At 35.3% G+C, this 21,678-nt stretch overlaps 1 protein-coding gene across 1 annotated transcript in view; it reads right to left on the bottom strand.

The window, feature by feature from the left end:
• RANBP17 (RAN binding protein 17) overlaps nucleotides 1-21,678 on the bottom strand; it is a gene marked incomplete at both ends in the record, with an annotated part of 325,987 nt that overhangs the window by 282,082 nt on the left and 22,227 nt on the right. The window contains 6 exons of the mRNA XM_080698633.1: nucleotides 5,015-5,208; nucleotides 7,258-7,430; nucleotides 8,224-8,370; nucleotides 15,701-15,820; nucleotides 17,936-18,009; nucleotides 20,613-20,778. Coding sequence (XP_080554759.1) covers nucleotides 5,015-5,208; nucleotides 7,258-7,430; nucleotides 8,224-8,370; nucleotides 15,701-15,820; nucleotides 17,936-18,009; nucleotides 20,613-20,778 — 874 coding nt within the window. The remainder of the gene's footprint in view (nucleotides 1-5,014; nucleotides 5,209-7,257; nucleotides 7,431-8,223; nucleotides 8,371-15,700; nucleotides 15,821-17,935; nucleotides 18,010-20,612; nucleotides 20,779-21,678) is intronic.

Genomic DNA, 21,678 nt, shown 5'->3' with positions numbered 1-21,678 from the left:
GCACCAGCAAATTCCAAAGATGTAATATAATTTCCTGCATCTTTTCAGACCATAATGGAATGAAAGTAGAAATAAACAACAGGAATCTCAAAAGAAACTATTTAAATACATGGAGGTTGAATGATACACTATTGAACGACGAGTGGGTAAGATCAGAAATTAAAGAAATAAAGAAATTTACGGAAATTAATGAAAATAGAGAAACAACTTATCAGAATCTGTGGGACACTTTGAAGGCAGTGTTAAGAGGAAAGTTTATAGCATTAAGTGCCCACATAAGAAGAACAGAAAATCGCCAAGTAAACAACCTAATGACACAACTCAAGGGCCTAGAAAGACTGTAACAGTCTAATCCCAAAGCCAGCAGAAGGCAGAAAACTATTAAAATCAGAGCAGAAATAAATGAAAGAAAACAAAAAATAATTCAAAGAATCAACAAAACAAAAAGCTGGTTCTTTGACAGATTAATAGGATTGACAAAACCCCTGGCCAACCTAACCAAAAGAAAGAGAGAATCAACTCAAATTTCTAAACTCAGAAATGAAAAAGGAGACATCATTGCAGACAGTGGGGAAATTCAAAGGATTATCAGAAACTATTTTGAAAATTTATACTCCAACAGACTGGAAAACATAGAAGAAATCAATAGATTTCTAAGCACATATAACCTACCTAAACTGAACCATGAGGACATAAGCAAACCTAAACCAACCAATAGCAAGCAAAGAAATAGAAACAGTGATAAAAATTCTGCCATCAAAGAAAAGCCCAGGCCCTGACAGGTACCCAGCTGAATTCTGCAAAACCTTCAGTGAAGAGCTAATACCAATACTTCACAACTTGTTCCGGGAAATTGAAAGAGATGAAATTCTCCCAAAATCCTTCTACAGGGCCAGTATCACATTAATCCCCAAATCAAATAAAGATACCGCAAGAAAGAAAAATTACAGACCAATATCCTTAATGAACATAGATACAAACATTCTAAACAAAATACAACTATATGCATTCAAAACCATATCAAGAGAATTGTTCACCACAACCAAATTGGTTTCATCCCAGAAAAGCAAGCCTGGTTCAACATACGAAAATCAATACACATTATTCACCACATAAATATAACTGAGAACAAAAAACATGATCATATCAATAGATGCTGAAAAAGCATTCAACAAAATCCAACACCCATTTATGTTAAAAAACACTGCAGAAAATTGGAATAGAAGGAACATATTTCAACATTTAAGGCAATATACAATAAACCCAAAGCCAACATCATACTGAATGGAGAAAAACTGCAAAAATTTGCTCTAAAATCAGGAACAAGACAAGGATGCCCACTATCTCCACTGCTTTTCAATATAGTCCTTGAAACTCTTGCCTCAGCAATAAGACAAGAGGAGAAAATCAAAGGAATTCAAATAGGAAAAGAGGAACTAAAACTATCCTTATTTGCAGATGACATGATCCTTTATCTAGAAGACCCAAAGAACTCAACCAAAAGACTTCTGGAGCTGATTTACAAGTTCAGCAAAGTTGCAGGATATAAAATCAACCTAAAGAAATCAGTTGCTTTTCTTTATGCCAACAATGAATCCACAATGAAAGAAATAAAAAAAAACAATTCCATTCACTATAACCTCAAAACCAATAAAATACCTAGGAATAAACTTAATCAAAGATGTAAAAGACCTCTACAAAGAAAACTATAAAACATTAAAGAACTGGGCATGATGGCACACGCTTGTAATCCCCGCCCTTGGGAGGCTGAGACAGGAGGATTGCACAGGTTCGAAGCCAGCCTCAGCTACTTAGTGAGGCTCTCAGCAACTTAGTGAGACCCTGTTTCTAAATAAAATAGAAAATAGGTCTGGGAGTATAGCCCGAAGGTAGAAAAACCCCTGAGTTCCACCCCCAGTACCACCAAAAACATTAATAATAATAATAATAATAATAATAACAATAATAATAACAACAACAACAACAACAATAATAATAAAATATTAAAGAAAAAAATTGAAGATGAACAACAACAACAACAATAATAATAAAATATTAAAGAAAAAAATTGAAGATGACCTTGGAAGATGGAAAGATCAACAACAACAATAATAATAAAATACAACAACAACAATAATAATAAAATAAAATATTAAAGAAAAAAATTGAAGATGACCTTGGAAGATGGAAAGATCTCCCGTGCTCATGAACAGGCAGAATAAATACAATCAAAATGGCCGTTCTGCCAAAAGTGATCTATAGATTCAATGCAATTCCCATTAAAATACAATGAGATTCTTCACAGACCTAGAAAACTCAGTCATGAATTTTATATGGAGAAAGAAAAGACCCAGAATAGCCAAAGCAATTCTCAGCAGTAAGAACCATGCAGGAGGTATCACAATCCCATACTTCAAATTATACTACAGAGCAATAGTAGTAAAAACAGAATGGTATTGGTACAACAGGCAGACTGACCAGTAGAACAGAATAAAAGATACAGAAACAAACCCACACACTTATAGTCAATTGATCTTTGACAAAGGGGCCAAACTCATACGCTGGAGAAAAGATAGCCTTTTCAACAAATATTGCTGGGAGAATTGGCTATCCATTTGTAGAAAGCTGGCACTATATCCTTACCTCTCACCAGTCACAGGAATCAACTCGAGATGGATCAAAGACTTAGAAATTAGACCAGAGACTATGAAGTTATTAGAGGAGAGCATAGGCCCAACACTCCAACATACAGGCACAGGCAGTAACTTTCTCAACAAGACCTCCAAAGCTCTGAAAATTAAAGCAAGAATTAATAAGTGTGATGGCATCAAACTAAAAGGTTTCTCATCAGAGGAGACCACCAAGAACCTAAAGAGGAAGCCTACAGAATGGGAGAAGATCTTGACCAGCCACTACTCTGACAGAGGATTAATATCCAGAATCTACAAAGAGCTCAAAAGACTCTATACTAGAAAAAAAAAACAACCCAAACAAGAAATGGGCAACTAAATATACACTTCACGAAAGAGATACAAATGGCCAATAAATACATGAAAAATGTTCAACATCATCAGCCATCAGGGAGATGCAAATCAAAACTATGCTGAGAGTCCATCTAACCCCAATCAGAGTGGCAAACATAAAGAAATCAAATAACAACAAATGCTAGTGAGGATGTGGGGGGAAAGGAACTCTTTTACACCGTTGGTGGGAGTACAAACTATTTCAGCCACTATGGAGAACAGTGTGGAGATTCCTTAGAAAACTGGGAATATATCCACCATGTGATCCAGCTCTACCATTCCTGGGTATTTTTCCAAAGGGGTTGAAATCAGAGAACTACAGTAACATATACATACTTATGTTCATAGCAGCACAACTCATAATAGCCAAATTATGAAACCAATATCTAGGTCTCCATCAACAGATAAATGGATTACAAAATTATGGTAAATACACACAATGGAATTCTATTCAGCTATAAAGAACAAAATCATGCCACTCCCAAGAAGAAGGAAAGATCTGGAGAACATTATGTTAAGTGAGATCAGCCAAGCACAGAAAGAGAAGGGACATATGTTTTCTCTAATATGCCCAAACTAGGGAGCATTGAGGATACCAGAGGGACTCCAGATAATGGAGGGGAAATGTCAGCAAAGCTAGAATGGAAGGAAAGGAGAGGAAGAAGGCTGAGGTTGATTAATGGAGGAGCTACATCCGAATATGTGTAAAAGTATGAATATAGCATGATTAACCTGGACACTCATTGTTTGGAGGGGAAGAAGGGAAAGCGGGAGAGGGGGAAGAGGGCACCAAGCACAGTCTAAAGGTATACCATTTTCAATATGTTCCACATATAAGTAAAATTAAAAATAAACCCCCCCCAAAAATAAAAATATCCAAATGTAAAGGATAATCTTTGTGTGTGTGTGTGTGTGTGTGTGTGTGTGTGTGTGTGTGTGTGTATGTGTGTGTGTGTGTGTGTGTGGTGGTACTGGGGTTCCTGGAAGCCCTTCTACCTCCGGGCTACACTCCCAGATCTATTTTATACTTTTTTAAAAAATTTGGAAATAGGGTCTCTTAAGCCAGCGCGGCTGGCTTCGAACCTGCGCAATCCTCCTATCTCTGCCTCCCAAGCGCAGGGATTACAAGCGTGTGCCACCATGCCCGGCGACTATTCTCTCATAACAACTCACTTTCCAATGCAAGATAAAAGAAATAAATAGGGAGGAAATCCTAAAACTATAGCTAAATTTCCTTCTATTAGAAATAGATAAACCCATTTCCACTCTTATAAAGTAACTCATTAAAAATATAAAAAATATTTGTATTTCATATGTTCATGAAAAATTAAAGATATACAAAAATAAATATCTCATATATGATTCAATGCAGCCATTAAAAATAAGAAAAGTAAAGAATAAATAGGTGAAGCTTGGTGGCGCACGCTTATAATCCCAGCATTGGAGAGGTGGAGACCAGAAGATCATGTTTCGTGGACAGCCTCAGCTACTTAACAAGGCCATTCACAACTCAGTGAGTACCTGTTTCAAAAATTAAAAATACTAAAAAAATAGGGCTGGGGATGTAGCTCATTAGTACAAAGAATAAAAAATTTTATAAGCGATGATAAAGGGTAAGAAAGATAAAATCATAATGAGGTCTCATATACTTTAATGGCTGAAATCTGGCTCTAGTTTGCCATTAACTACAAAACAGAATGAAACATGATTAGTTCAAAGATAGTTATGTTACCTGGTTATGGATAATTAACTTTCTTTTACACCAACTTCATACAGAAGTATTTCCTATCAATCTTATAAAAGAGAATTAGAAATCAACTATCCAGCCAACAAAATAGTCAGCAGGTTAAAAATTTAATGTTTCATTTAAGGATTAGAAATTGGGGAAAAGGTAAAAAAAGTTTGCCTTTACAGTGAGATTATTAAACAGACTAATGATATCACTTAATATTCAACATACTATTCACATAATTGTCATAAAATTTACTGACCTTCTTGAATTGACATGTCCACAGTTATCCCAGAACCTGAATGCAGAAGCTTTTGATAATTCTGTGCATTTTGGTCAAATAACTGTATAAGAAGAGTGCATGTCTTTTCATATTCACATCTGCTGACAGTGCACAACTGTTCCAGCTGCTGAAACACAGTAGCAGTATCATCCAGTGGATCGTCTAAATGGTCTCTGCAGACATAAGAAAAAGTGTGCAGATAACTTTAGAATGTCATGAATTTTTATTTTCCACAAATAAAATTTATGTTAAAAATTCTATGGTAGATAAAGAACTGAAAGATAAACTGGAAAGTAAAAAACAATACTGTCTAAATATCAATATGACATGATTATGTTCATAGCAAATACCAAAAACACTACAAAAAAGCTACTAGAACAGGTGATTTTACTAAAGTCATAGCATACAAGGTCAATATATTCAATCAACTGTATTTCTATACACTGGCAATCCAAACTTGAAAACAGTATCATAATGATATAAATTTCAATTATATTTTGTTAAACATATGCAAGATGTGAAGAATACAACTATAAAATACTGATGAAAGAAATGAGAGAAGAGGTAAATAAGACAGACACGCTCATTCACTCAAAGACTCGACATTGCTGTGATCTTAACTTTCTCAAGTTAATCTGTACATTCAGTGCAATTCCATCAAAAGCTAAGAGGCTTTTTTGTAGAAACTAACAATAATTCTAAAATTTACATGAGAAAGCAAAGGAAGTAGAATAGCCAAAACAATTCAGAGAAGGGAAATATAAGTTGAAATTTAAACTATCTGGTCCCAAATAATTATAAAGCTATAATAAATAAGACAAGGAACTGGCAGAAGAAAAGACACATATTACAGAGCTCAGAAATAGAAACACAAGTATATGATGAATTAATCTTTGACAACAGTGTAAAAAATATTCCAAGAAGAAAGAAGAGTCTTCCACAAAAACTGTTAGAGCCATATGCAAAAAAGAAAACAAAGCAACAACAAAAAGACCCTGAAGCTTACCTTAAAGAACATACAAAAATTAACTCAAAATGTATCATAAACTCAAATATGAATTGTAAAACAATAAAACTTCTAGAAGAATAGGTAAAATAAAAACTTTGTGACACTGGGTAAAATAAAAATCCCTTAGTTATGGCACTAAAGACATGACTGATAAAAACAAAAGATAAACTGGACTCCACCAAAATTTAAAACTTCTGCTCTCCTAAAGTCTGTTAACAAAAAGGTAAACAACAAACTGAGAGAAAATATTTTGCAAACATATATATGATAAAGACTTTTGAACAAAGCATACAGACCTCTCAATCTCAATATAAGAAAATAATTCACTAAAAAAAGGAAAAACAGATGTGATCAGCTCATAACCAAAGAATATAAAGATAGTAAATAAACACATTGAAAGATGTTTTTAACATATTGCTCATTAAGGGAGTACAAACTAAAACCACAATGAGGTGCCACTACTAGAATGACTAAAATTTTTGAAACTGACATCTACTAGAATGACTAAAACTTCTGAAATCTGATAATATTATCCAAGTGTTAGTAAGGACTTAGAACACCTAGCTCTTTTATATATTGCAGGTAAATGCAATACTCTTTTTGGGAAATAGTTTGGCAGCTTTTTATATGGTAAAATATACATTTACCATGCCAACAAGGAATATCACACCTAGGTTATTTACCCCAAAGAAATGAAAACTTATGCTCATATAAAAATCTGTACAGGAATGTTTTCAACAGTTTTACTGACATTGTTAAAAACAGAAACACTCAAATATTTAGCAACAACTAAATGGATAAACAAACTGATATATCCACAAGTGAAATATTACTCAGAAATAAAAAGGAAAGAACTATTGATATGACATGGAGAAATCTCAAATGCATTATGCTAAGTGAAAGAAGTCAAACTTCAAAAACTAAATATAGTCAGGTCTTGTTTATATGACATTCTGGAAAAGGCAAAAATTACAGGAAAACCAAACAGATCAACCAGAGACGAGGGCTGTCTACAAAGGGTCCCCAAAACAACTTTTGGTGTGATGAAACTATTCAGTATCTCAACTGTGATGGTAATTATATAACTATATACCTGCCAAAATGTAAAAGAATTGTACACTAAATAGGGTGAATTTTAAAATTATACCTCAATCTTAAAAATTTCAAGATGCAAAAGATGGAAATACAATAGAAATATTCAATTTTTTAATACCTCACAACTACAGCAACAGAGTCCAACCGAGAAGTGATAAAGGCCTTCGTGATTTCAGGTGCATAAGTGTCTAATAAATGGGGTTCAGTTGATTTCACAAAAGGAACTGACGCTACCATCCTTTGCCACAGAGTTAATAAATAATGAACACTGTTTGGAGCAAACTCCCAATGCTAAAAAGAAACAAAGCGAATATTATTTTAAATTATATTATAGCTTTCTAGAGTAGAAATAAGGAACAAAATTACTAAAAACACATTTTTAAATTAGCTTTTATTCTGATTATAAACTAATGAACACTTAAAAGAGCAAACTGTTTAAGTCCAAAAAGCATAAGGAAACCAATATCCCTCATTAGTACAACACTCAGGGGTTATCACTATTAAAATGTTAATATATTTCCTTTTAATTATTCCATGAATTTATTTTTCAAAGTTGACATTATATAGACAATATGGTTTGATAATCTCTACCCCAAACTTAGAAAAGAATTCTACCATAATGCAATCTCTAAAAATATTCTTTTATAGCCAGGCATGGTGGCATATGCTTGTAAGCCCAGCATTCAAGAGGCTGAAACAGAAGGACTGCAGTTTACAGACAGCCTCAACTACTTAGTGAGTCCTTTTGCAACTCAGTGAAAAGCCTGTTTCAAAATAAAGAATAAAAAAATAGGTCTGGGGGTTTAGAGGTAGAATGTACCTGTGTTCCATCCCCAGTACCACAAAAAAAAAAATTATTTTCTTTACCCAGCTCTTATAGCTTCTCAAGTTATTCTTTAATTAACATTTAATTGGCTTCTAACTCATTATTTTTAAAATGTTACAATAAATTTTTTACCTAAATCATTAAAAGAACATTTTCAAGAAAAATACTCAAGTTAATTGGTGTTAACAACCCACTAATCTTTACCAAATGGTCTTAAAACTATATACAGCTTAATGTCAATGATATATTTTTACTTACCTGTAGGCTAGTAATAGTAAAATTAGCAATCAATCTGATGACTTCAGGATATTCCTTCACCATAACTAATTCCCCCAGTTGATAATTTGTCTTTAAACGAGCCAAAAATCGGCAAAATTCATGATAATTACTTGGGTCAGACAAACCCTAAATTATGAAACAAAAAATAAGGCTTTTAAATCAAATCAACCTATTGATGATGAAATCAAAATTTCAAAGTGTTTCATGAAGTCTCTTATTTTTCATGCATACTTATGGCACTTTATAAAAACAGGGTAGAGAATAATGTAAGAAATCAAGTGATTTCTGCTAAATTTACTACTGTTGTCAATTAATAATAAGGAAAAAAGAGTTTTAGAAGCATTGCACCAGTTTCTAAACTGTGTTTAGGAACCTATTACTCAAATAAACTGCTACAATGCTGTGGACAAGCTAGGGAATATACAGGTTAACAAAAATAAAAGATACACAGGTAACTTTTTAGAGAGGACAGGTTAAAAGGAAAGACCAAGAAAAGTCTCTCCAGTAGTCAGTGAACTCCTTGAAAATAGGACACAAGTGTTATCATCTCTATAGTCTGAGCACTTTTCAGTAAGTACTGAAGCGGGCATAAAATGAAATTTGAAAAAGTATCAATTTAATACTGAAAGAGTCTAAAAATTTTCTTTCATAGGACTGCCATGAAAACTATAGTGTCTAATTATTATGGACAAACTCCAAAAAGACATTTAGTAATTATAGGTCGTGTGTGTGTGTGTGTGTGTGTGTGTGTGTGTGTGTGTGTGTTTTAATGGTGGAACCCAGGGGCCTCTACCTCCAGGCTACACTCCCAGACCTATTTTATACTTTATTTGGAAACAGGGTCTCACTAAGTTGCTGAGAGCCTAAGTAGCTGATGCTAGCTTCGAACCTGTGCAGTCCTTCTGTCTCAGCCTCCTAAGCACTGGAATTATAAACATACGCCACCATGTCCGGCTGTAATCAGATCTTTTAATACATGCTTGTGATTGTAGAATAACATTAAGACTAACCTTTACAATGAAATATCAACATGAGGATGTTGAAAAATTTAAAAGAATTATCTGGCATTGGCACAGTATCTTCCACAATACTGACTGATGACACTGAATCAAACAACTAAGGGGGAGATCCAAGATGGCAGAATACAGGAAGGCAATGCATTTCAGTGACTGACTCAGAGCTCAACCTGTGGAAAGATTGCTTCTTGGCAAGAGAAAAGCAGTCAGAAAAAGAAAAAAGAAAAAAGAAAAAAGACAGCCGAAACATGGCTGAACTGGAGACACCACAGAGAGCAGAGAACTGAAGAGTCCACAGGTCTCAATGATGAGTGAAGAGCTAAGGCAGCAACCATAATGAGGACCCATGAGCTGGAGGCTGCCAAAACCCAGTGGTTATCAAAGATAAAACCCAGTAAAGAAGCTAAATTCTATCAACTGTGATTGCAGAGAACTAGTAACAAAATATAATGGCATTCTTCTCTCCTCTCAAGACTTCAAACCTCAAGAGTGTGAACCTCCACACCAAGTAGCCAAACAGCTCAGTGAACACCTATAGCTGAACTCCTCTGGACTAAGAAACAACAGACTTTCTGCAGGAACCCAAGCACAGCTAGAATCCACCTCCATCAATGTTACTGTGAATCTCCAGATCACCCAGCCAAATCTCCCAGCAAAGTCCTATGGAAGTAACTGAACTCTTTGGACCAGGAAACTACAGAACCTTCCTGGAGGGACCCAAAAACTAAACTGAAATTTGTCAAGACATTGAGTTTATAAACTGTTTCAGTAGGAGCCTGAGTGTCTGCAGGGACTCATGTGGCAAGCACAAAACCCATGATCTATGAGTTTGCAAACCATACATGCAGAGGTGGGAGCGGGGGCTAGAGTCAGACACAGTAGAAACATGAATTAGCTGACAGTCCCTAATAACACTCAGGAAGGACATAGAGTCAGCAGTTCACCTGCCCCTGAGGAGTCTTCAGTGATCACCATAGGACTGCTAGCAGTGAGACCTGTGGGGTAACTTAGCCAATCATGCCATAGACCCAAAAGGCTATAATTTCTTGCCCAATAGTATTTGAGTGTCAAGAATACCATGGAAAGCAAGGTCTCTGGAGATTGCAAATGTCCAGGTCAGCAATTTTATACCTAGGGCTAAAATCTCAGCCACCCACACCAAAGGCACAGAACAGTACAATCTCTACCCAGGCAAAATTTGAGCCCTGCAAGCAGGGGGCCAGGGGCCAGCAGGGTTCATGTAATGGCAGATGGCAGAATGCAACAATATTCCTGGGGCAGTTTGACTCATACAGCCACACTACAGGACGGAAACACTACAATCTCTTGGCCGGCAGAATTTGGGGTCAGTGGTGAGGTCCCTGGGGCAACAAAGCTTAGACAGCCAGGGTACAAGCATAATCTCTGGCTCTGTTGTGCTTGGGCCCTGCAAACTGGAAGGCAGGACGCCAGCAGTGCACAGGGCTTACAGTGATTGCAACCAGCAGAGTAGCAGTGGTGTTGGGCATCAGAGCTCAGCCAGCCAGACCACAGGCTTAAGACGTTAGACTCTGACCCTGCTGAGTTTGGACCCAGAGAGCACAGAGGCTTGCAGCCAATCAGAAACTGCTACTTGCTTGCACTGACTAAGAATCATATACTCTTAAAGAGGTTCTGTAGAAATAACTCAAAAGTCTGATTATATGAGACATATTTATCAAGGCAAATATATAGTCCAGCATAAGACTTATTTGATTATCAAGCGACAATATATACATAAAGGACTCCCACACAAAGAGAAAGAGGATGCAAAAACAATAAAGACACAAAACTAAGAATCATGAAAATATGAGAAAGAAAACCAATGAGCAAACAAACCCAAAACTCAGGAAAAATGGATACTACCAATAAAGAGCTGCAGAAAATGCCAAAATGAAATTTCAGAATACTGATTTGCAACATGATCAAAGAGCTTATAAATGGAATCTGAGAGAATATATAGGATATAAAGGAATATATTAATAAGGAAATTGAGGTCCTACATATTAACCAAAACAAGGCCCTTAGCAAAATGAAGGAAACTATAAATGAAATTAAGAATCCCACTATAAACCACCCCCTGGCAGACCTGATGAAAAAACAGTCTCTTAGAATTCAAAACTGATTGAAGTCAACAATATAGAGAAGACTAAGACCATAAGACAATACAGCCAGAACATTCAAGAAATATGGGATATTATGAAATGAACTAACTTATGGATAATATATATTAAAGAAGATATAGAAACAAAAAAAAAGGGCATTAGAAACCTCTTCATAGAAATTATATCACAGAATTACCCAAACATGAAATAAGATGGACATCCTTAGGTAGGACACATGCGGAATACCAATAGGACAAGATTAAAGAAGAATTCTCCCATGCAACATAATAATGAAAATGACAAACACAGAGGTCAAGGAGAGAATCTGAAATGCATCAAGAGCAAAAGGACAATCAACAGGTCACATTCAAAGGCAAAACAATAAGAATCGCTCCAGATTTCTCAACTCAAATCATAAAAGCCAGGAGGGCCTAGTATAATGTACTCCAAACCCCGAAAGAAAACAACTTCCAACTAAGACTGCTATATCTAGAAAACATATCTTTCAAAACTGACAGAGAAATAAAAACCTTCCAAGACAGGCAACACTAAAAGAATTCATGACTACCAATCAGGCATTGAGAAGTTACTTGAAATAAAACAGGCCAGGCATGGTGGCGCACACTTGTAATCCCAGTACTTGAGAGGCTGAGACAGGTGGTTCGCAAATTCATAGCCAGTCTCAAACTTGTGAGGCCCTCCGCAACTGAGTGAGACCCTGTTTCAAAATAAAGAATAAAAATAGGGCTGGGGGTATAACTCGTAGGCAGAATAGCTCTGGGTTCAATTCCCATTAACGCAAAAGAAAATAAATAAATAAAGCACAATAGTAAAATGAAAAAAAAAAAATAGAACCAGAGAAGGGATAAAAATTCTATCAGATGAGCAACTAAGTGAAGGAGAAATAATACTATAGCAAATGGAAAATGAAATTCAAAATAACAGAAAACAAAAATCATCTCTCAATAATAAACTGAATGTCAAAGATCTAAAGAATTTGATTAAAAGGCACAGACTGGCCATGTGGATTAAAGTCCATAATCCAACTATATTTTGCTTGCAAGAAACTCAACTTATGGGCAAAGATATTCATAGGCTAAAGATAAAAGAATGGAAAAAGATAATTCATATAGAAGACCCCCACCCCCCAAAAAAGCCAGAGTGGCAACTCTTAGATTCAACAACGTAGAGTTTAAACTAAAACTTATCAAAAGAGACAAGGTGGGTCATCTTTTACTGATAAAAGGAACAAACCAACAAGAAAATACAGTGATAGTAAACATTTACGCATCAAACATGCACATACCCACTTTTATAAAACAAACTCTTCAGAAAATTAAGTTACACATAGATCCCAATACAATAATACTTCAATACAAGACTTCAACACACCTCTCATACCTCTAGACTGATCTTCCAGACAAAAGATCAGTAAAGATTCTTCAGACACAAAGAACACTATAAACCAAATGGATACAATAGACATATACAGAATATTCCAACCAATGACACTGAATACATTCTTCTAAGCTGCTCATGGAAGCTTTTCCAAAATAGACCATACTCCTAGCCACAAATCATGTAAAAGCATATCCAAAAAAATCTAATATAATTCCATGCATCTTTTCAGATCATAATGGAATATAAGCAGAAATCAAAAACAGGAAGACCCAAAGAAATTACATAAATACATGGAAACTGAATGACACATTTTTGGATGAAGACTGGATCAGAGAAGAAATAAGGGGGAAAATTAAACAGATTTCTAGAATTAAACAAAAATAGAGAAACATAATAATATCTACATGACACTTTGAAGGCAGTTTTTTGAAGAAAATTTAAAGCACTGAGCATTCACATAAGAAAAACAGAAAGTCACAGCCGGGCGTGGTGGCGCACGCTTGTAATCCCCGCGCTTGGGAGGCAGAAACAGGAGGATCGCGCAGGTTCGAAGCCAGCCGCGCGCGCTGGTTTAGGATACCCTGTCTCCAAAATGAAAATGTAAAAAATAGGTCTGGGAGTGTAGCCCGGAGGTAGAAGGGCTTCCAGGAACCCCAGTACCACCAAAAAAAAAAAAAAGAAAGAAAGAAAAACAGAAAGTCACCTTAAGTAAACCTAATGACACACCTTACAGCTAGCAAAAAAAAAAAACACAAAACAAAACAGTGGCAGCATGGTGGTGCATACCTGTAATCCAGTACTTGGGAGGCTGAGATAGGAGGACCACACGTTCAAGGACAGCCTCAACAAGCAGTTAGACTCTCAGCAACTTAGCAAGACGCTGTTTCAAAATAAAAATAAAAATAAGCCGGGCGTGGTGGCACACACTTGTAATCCCCGCGCTTGGGAGGCGGAGACAGGAGGATGGTGCTGGTTCGGAGCCAGCCTTGCTGACTTAAGAGACCCTGTTTCCAAAATATAAAATAGGTCTGGGAGTGTAGCCCGGAGGTAGAAGGGCTTCCAGGAACCCCAGTACCACCAAAAAAATAAAAAATAAAAATAAAATAAAAATAAAACAGGGCTGAAGATGTAGTTCAGCAGTAGAAGGCCCCTGGGCTCAATCTGCAGTACCACAAAAAAGCAGAAACAAACTAATCACAAAGACAGTAGAATAATAGCAATAAGTAAATAATAATAATAAGTAAATAAGTAAGTAAATAAATAGACAAGGAAACTAAAAAGATAGTTCATGGAAGAAGAAATGCAAATGGCCATTAAATATATTAAGAAATGCTCAACAACATTAGCAATCAGAGAGATGCAAATGAAAACTATACTGAGATTCTATCTAACCCCAATTAGAATGGCAATCATGCAGAAGTCAAACAACAATAAATGTTGGCAAGTTTGTGGGGAAATAGACACTCTTTTATACAGTGGGTGGAATTGCAAAATTAGTGCAGTCACTGGCAATCAGTGTGGAGATTCCTCCGAAAACCGGGAACTGAGCCATTATATGATTTAGCTATACCACTCCTGGCTATCTTTACAAAGGAACTGAAATCAGAATAGTATAGAGATACATGCAGACTCATGTTTATTAGCAGTATGAAGCAAAATAGCAAAAAAGATGAATGCATTACAAAATTATGAGTTATACACACAATGGAATATTACTCAGCCAGTGAGAAGAACAAAAATATGTCATCTGAAGAAAAATGGATGGACATGGAGAACAGTATTTTACATGAGATTAGCCACTCACAGAAAATGAAAGGTCATATGCTTTCTTTCATATGAGGAGGATAAGGAGTAATCAGGATACAAGAGTGACTTTAGATAATGGAGGGAAACGGCAATGGAGAAAGAGCAGTAGTCCAGGGGAGAGTGATGCTGCCGGGAGGGACTTCCACAACCTTATGTACATATGTGGGATACCAATGCCAACCTCAATATCATATATGGGGAAGGAGTGGGGAGGGAGCAGAGGAGAATCTCACCAAGTGCTGTGTGCAGGATCTCATTATGACGTGAGACTACAATGCACCAATAAAAGTATATTTCAAAAAACTAAAAAGTTTAAAGCATATTGGTAAAATCCCATTCATCAGCAAAACAGAGAAATTTTGTTGTAATAACATTGAAAAGATAAAATAAGTACATAACCCATAAATATATCTGAGAATAACTTGCAAAAATTCTGCTTTTTGTAGAATAATTACATTTTATTTCTGTACAAAGGTATTGTCTGTCCCCCTAAAAGTTATTAACAACCAACAGGTTTAGATAAATTACCACTTAACCTTTTAAAATCTTTGGCTTAACTAAAAATGTTTTAACCAGAAACAAAATAAAAATATTTATGCAGATACTGCAAAATCACTCATTAAGAGTGACTTTGAAATTCTTGAAATGAATAGTGTCACTGGGTCCCTGAAGTTAATGTAGTCTGTTTTTAAATCTACAAATTCTCATTTGTCCACAAGATGACAAAAAGACATTATTTCATAATTTAAATCCACTTGTTTCAATATTAACATTTAGAGTTATATTAAGTCTTCTGGTTCAGAAGGTAGATATAACCCTGAATTAATCATCTCGGTAGCTTAACAAGTGTAAGCAAAGAAATATAATACCATGGTAAAAGAATAGTAAGATATGTAATCTCTGTATTCACCTAAAAGAAAAAAGTCTACCATGAAAATATCCACTTTTAAAAACTACCGTATCTCTACTACAAATGAGACCTAAGTAAGATGAGTATACTAAATATTTTCTTCCAGAATCATAATAAATTCATGATGAGTTTATTATGTGCCTTTGAGCAGAAATACTATTTCTATATGCTAAGTATTAATTAAATTACTTCATAAATACCTGAGGGTTTTCAAGTATCCTTTTCACTCCTTTAATTAAATTACCAAGGTACTTGGCACGTTCAGGACTGCTAAATAAGGACCTTCTTGTAGAGGCAAACTGAACTAAACATGAAAGTGCCTAGAAACAAAAAAAAAAAATTCAATTTTAACAGGAGCTATGGTCACATACATGGAATACTAGTCCTTAAAATGTATTTAATTTTAATAAAAAGCATTATAGAATATTAAATAAAAGCATCATCAACCACTACCACAACCCTTCTACACTACCACAAAAATTCCTATTTGTGTGCATTCCCTCGCACTGTTTCTTTACATATTAAATCTGCCACAGAAGGACTTGGATATGTATATCTTAAAAAAGCTCCCGATTGGTTATGATGCCCCACTCTGTTTGTGAACCAATGAACCAGATATTCTACCAGGGAAAATATGATTTATGGTACAGTATGTTAGAAAAATACTGTAAATTATGCACCCCGGCATCCTGCATGTGCAGTGGAAAGGAAGAATACATAACTTGACTTAAAACAGTATATCCCAAATTTAGTGATCATGGAATATTTTATACCATCCATTGTGAAAATGGTGTTGGAAGAGATTCTTTCCAAAAATTCCTCAAGAATATCTGTGATCTAGTTACCTTTCTAAAGATTCCAGATGATTTCATGACTTGGGTTCTTAATTCCAGTAATACCTACTAAAGTCTGCTGTATTATTAAATGAGGCCCCAAATTGGAAACTTTCAGGCCAAAATAGCCTACTTATGTTTCCTTTTGGTACACATATATGCCCAATGTTTTTTTCAATCCATTATGTTCCAAGATTTCAGTTCTGTGACTATTTTAACAAAATTGACAGGTACATGAAAATAGGTTGGAAACCATAATGTGAAATTTATTGTCAATACTTAAGCATTTCAATTAGGAGATCCCATACAAAATGTCTAGGTCCCTTGGCAAGAGTGAAAGTAGTGACAAAAATCACAAGATTCTCTTTTTAGATATGCTCCCAGTTTGCCAAACCCACTATTTTTAAAAAACAAATTTAAGAAATACCAAAACAACCCCCTCCCCAAGGCAGCCTGATGTACAGACCTGGGAAGCACCAGTGCATTAAAATAAAACCCCACAGGTGGGGGCCAAAAAAAAAAAAAAATGGGTTTTAATCTCAGTGCCAATATTTTCTTTGCTGCCCTAGCGGGAAGTCACTTAGCCATTCTTGTCCGTTTTCTGTGTTTCTGGGCCTACCAATGAAGGACAGGATTATTACCGTAGCATAGCCACTGTGAAGATTGATAAAAGCACCATATAAGAGAAAATATCTGGTAAATGTTAGTTACCATTTCATAAAGTATATGTTTCCTACTTTACTTTTTAATCACCAGAAGTTTTTGTTTTATTCTTAAACCATAACTACATGAAACCATAGTTTTTATATTTTTATTTTTAATTTTTTTGGTGGTACTGGGGTTCCTGGAAGCCCTTCCACCTGTGGGCTACACTCCCAGACCTATTTTTATATTTTGAAACCATAGTTTTTAAACAGTTAAGAGCGAGAATGATCTGGTGAAAGACAGATACACACCACTGATACACATTTTAAGTCTGGAGGATCTTTTTTAAGGAAATGTCAATATTTGAATTTATCAACTTACTTTTAGAAGCTTAGATATTAAACGTAACTCTTTTTAACACTGCCAAATCTACTTTTGACTCTACAAAGATATAACCCAGTCTTAAAGTTCTATTTAACAAGAAAGCTTCAAAAAAATTTGAGCATGCAACAAAATTTGATTTAAAAAGTTAATGAACAACCAGAGCACCAACTCAAGTGAGTTGATGCCTTTCGTCTTTCATACAGACATGTTTGGCAGAAAGCATTAGGGAGGGTAAGATCCTGGTGGGGTGGCGGACTGCTAGACTTGGGCATTGTGGAAACTCATCACTAAGGACGACATAAGTTGATAAGTTGCTCTGGCTTGAGTAGAAGTAAAATCAACAGTATTGGTTCTGGACTCAACTGTAAAATGGATTGGACTATTGACAAAATAAATAAAATCTGACAAATAGCTTAAGCAATATACAATCCAGAAATTCTAAGAACTACTTGTGAAAGTATGTATTTTAACAAATAAGTAGAATTTTTTGCAATAAATATATGCCATTCTTTACTTTCATTAGATAAAGATCACAGGTACTTTTTAATGAAGTAACAAATGACTTTTACTTACTAACTGAGACAGTAGTGGTGGAAGCAAATGATACGAATTGAAGAAAAGATCCAATGTTTCTGGCTCCAGGAAAACTGGGGGAAAAATTATTTTCTGACAACATTATTTTCAATCTAGCTATCTTAACAAAGAAAGATATCACACAAACTGAGAACTCTAAGACTTTTACATGTGTCCACTCCACTCTTTCCAGTTCGGACTACTTTAGATTTCTACTTTCCTTTGAAAGATGAAAGTACAGAGATAAAAAAATTAACAGGCTAAGATGGTCCTTATTTGCATCTAAAATTTACAGTTCCAAACAGGATAATTTTCCTACTACTTCAATTTACATTAAAGTAAATAAACATTGTTTAAAAATCAAGAAGTAAATGCTACTAAAAAGCTTATGATAAAAAATAAAGCTATATTCTGGCCCATTCCAACCACCATATTCCCATATACTTCCAAATTTATTTCATACTATCTCTTCATATGGCTCTTTATCTATCAGCTTCTTATTTTAGCAAATGAGGCTTTGGCCATTTACTCCCACCCTACAATCCCACTTCTACCACTCTCTATAATTCATCTTTTCTCTTTCAACTATTATCAAATATTATGATTAAGTTAATTCTAAAATATTAACATTCATTGTGACTGTATAAAGAATGTTAACAGCTGAGCCAAGGAGTGCAGTATTCACATTTATCAAATATTTTTAAAGTTGAGGCCCCTGAGAGGTATGGGTGGAAGAGTGCAAATGAGGGGTTGGTGCTTCTGAGCATGTGGAAAATATTACAAGGAACATTTTGCAAATCTGTCAGAGTATCTAAAAATAATTTGTGATGGACACACACCTAAGCACAAAAAAGATATTAAGTATACCTTTTTAAAATTTATTTCTTACTCTCCACCTTATCTGTTTTTACTGATTCACCCACTTTTTAAAATTTAATCATTCTGAGATAATGGTAGGTTCATAGGTAGTTGAAAAATCTTACTCAGATATGCCAATTTTACATGCACTTATGCATGTGTACATAATTTTTAGCTTGTACAATTTATTACATGTGTTGATTCATTAATCTAACACCATAGTCAAAATATAAGACACTGAATCACATTTGTCATTTTAGTCCTTGATTTCAATCCTACAACTTCTCATATGGTGCCTATGAGGATGTGGGTCTGGAAAGATTTCCAGAGATTCACATGCTTAAAGGCCTGGTCTACACACAGCATGCCCAGAGGGAAGACTTTTAGAAAGTGAAGGGATCTGAATGATGATGCATGCTTATAATTCCAGGACTTGGAAGACAGAAAGATTTGGAGACAGGAGAATTTTACAGGTTTGAGAACAGTCTCAGCAAGCAGTGAAACTCTCCATCAACCTTGTGAGACCTCTTTCAAAAAAATATATATATGGCTGGGGGTGTAGCTCAGAGGTAGAATGGCCCTGGTTTTGATCACTAGTACCTTACACACACTTTAACCATCTTAATGAGTTATTTGGAAATGGGACCTAGGTTAAGGAAGAGGTCATGTGCTCTGGAAAGGTTTATCTTGCCCTGGGCCACCCTTCCTTTCTCTTTGCTCTCTCTTTTCTTTTTTTCTCTCTCACCCTCATTTTTGCTCTCTCAAGTGGTCTCTCTTTCTGTTTCCCAGCTGCCAAAAACTGAGAAACTGTCCTCTATCATACCCTCTGCCATGATGTTTCTGCCTGGAAGCTAGCTGACCATGCATTGAAGCAATGAGGCAAAATAAACCTTTCTTTCTCCAAGTTGTTTATGTCAGATATTTTGGTCACAGCAACATAAAATGAATTAACAGCCAGGTGTGGTGGCACACACCTCACCAGTCTTAGCAACTTAGAGAGACTCAGAAACTCAGAAAGACCCTGTTTCTAAATTAAAAAATTTAAAGGGCTTGGGGGATTGTTCAAAGGTAGAATGTACCTGGATTCCATTCCAGTTTAAATTTTTTTTTTTCTTTTTTTACTGATCAACAGTGTTCCTCTACTATACCAGGTAGCCCTACTCAAAGGCCTGTCTAGTTCAATTTTCTTGAGGAATAAAACTTTGATCTTCAGAAGCTGGGGGAGAGGTTAATGGAAATAGAGAAGAGAGGGGAAAAGGTAGTTACCTAGGTACACAGGTGGTACAAAAGATCTTGTTGAGAAAACAGTCTTTTAACCAAGCCCTTTATGCCCTATTTCCCATCCCTGACCTGAGGGGTACTTTGCTGCCATCTTTTTTCTGGGATGGGGAAAGGGTCAGATTTTCTTGGTAACTCTTCTGTAAAAAAGTAAGTAGCAACTTTGCTAAGTCATTTACTCTTATTCACTCTCTTTGTAACTCTGCAAAATATTTTGACATCTCTTGTCAACTGTTAGATTCTTTCATACTGTTTATATAAAACTTTCCAAACAGAGCTATTGATTTTCTCTCCCAAACCTGGTTTCCAATTAGCTCTAAAACCGTATTTTCTTTTCCAAAACCATAATACTGCAGCTAGTGTGACGTGAACTGGGGAAAACATTTCAGTATTGGGTATCACTATCTACTTTGGGTTACAAATCCTCCTAAACTTTTTTGATTGCCTAAGCAAAAAACAGAAATAACTATATACAGGGCAACTATCTTGCTTAATTATGCATCTTTTATGCTAAGCATCCTTCATGCTAAACTTTTCTTACTTGTTCTCCAGGTTGTTGGAATCTGTACTGTGCACAGATCATCTGCAGATTCGTCTGCTGAACTGCCAATGAAGTCAAAGTTTAGGCAGCTGAGGACCAGTTTCAAGACCTGCATCACAAGATTTTGTTGACTTTGATCTTGAAGATTTAAAGGTTTGGCCAACACCTAAAAAAAGTTCAAAATAAAGTAAGACAATAGGAAATATATCAATAAGTTTTAGATTCATGGATTTAAATATTTCTTTAATCTCAAACAAAAAATTAGTTTAAAAAAAAGAATTTATAAGCACATCTATAATAAGAGAGAGAAAAAATGTCCATAAAGTTTTATCATTAAAACTCAAAATATAATAATCAATAAAGTTTTTTGTAATAATGGCCAGGTGTAGTGGTACATACCAGTAATGCCAACAGTTGGAAAGCTGAGAGAAAAGGATCACAGGTTCAAGGCCAACCTCAGAAACTTAGTGAGAATCTCAGCAACCTAGCAAGACGCTGTCTCAAAACAAAAGAAGGACTCAAAGTGTAGATCAGATGTAGAAAGCCCTGGGTTCTATTTCTAGTAACAAAAAATAAAATAAAGCCAGTAGTGGCACATGCCTGTAATCTCAGTCATCAAGGGTCTGAGACAGGAAGAGCACAGGTTTAAGGCTAGCCTCAGCAGTAGTGAGACATTTTCAAAATAAAAAATAAAAAGGGCTGGGAGTGTAGTTCAGAGGTAGAAAGGTATAAAAAAGTGTTTACAAAGTTATGTTGTTTTAAATATTTGGAAAAATGATAAACTTACTATCCACAAATTTCTATAATAATAGAACATTTTATGTTCAAATTTTAATTTGTAAAATGAGAACAAAAACATTCACATTTAACTAAATAGAGATTGCAGCAGTACAAACACTTCACATAGTACAACTATAGAAAGAGAGAGGATTCACCAGCTCAAAGGATACTTTGAACAAGCTGAAAATACAACTTTCTTCAAGAAAAGGTAGGCTAAGTTCATGTATGAAAGAGCCATATTTGGCTGACAAACACTGTCAGAATTATTTGAGTGTGGACTCCTGAC

Source organism: Muscardinus avellanarius (genome assembly GCF_963383645.1).
Source record: "Muscardinus avellanarius genome assembly, chromosome: 7".
Lineage (NCBI taxonomy): Eukaryota > Metazoa > Chordata > Mammalia > Rodentia > Gliridae > Muscardinus > Muscardinus avellanarius.
Note: the sequence above shows the minus strand (reverse complement) of the source record. Positions and strands in the feature narration are given on the sequence as shown.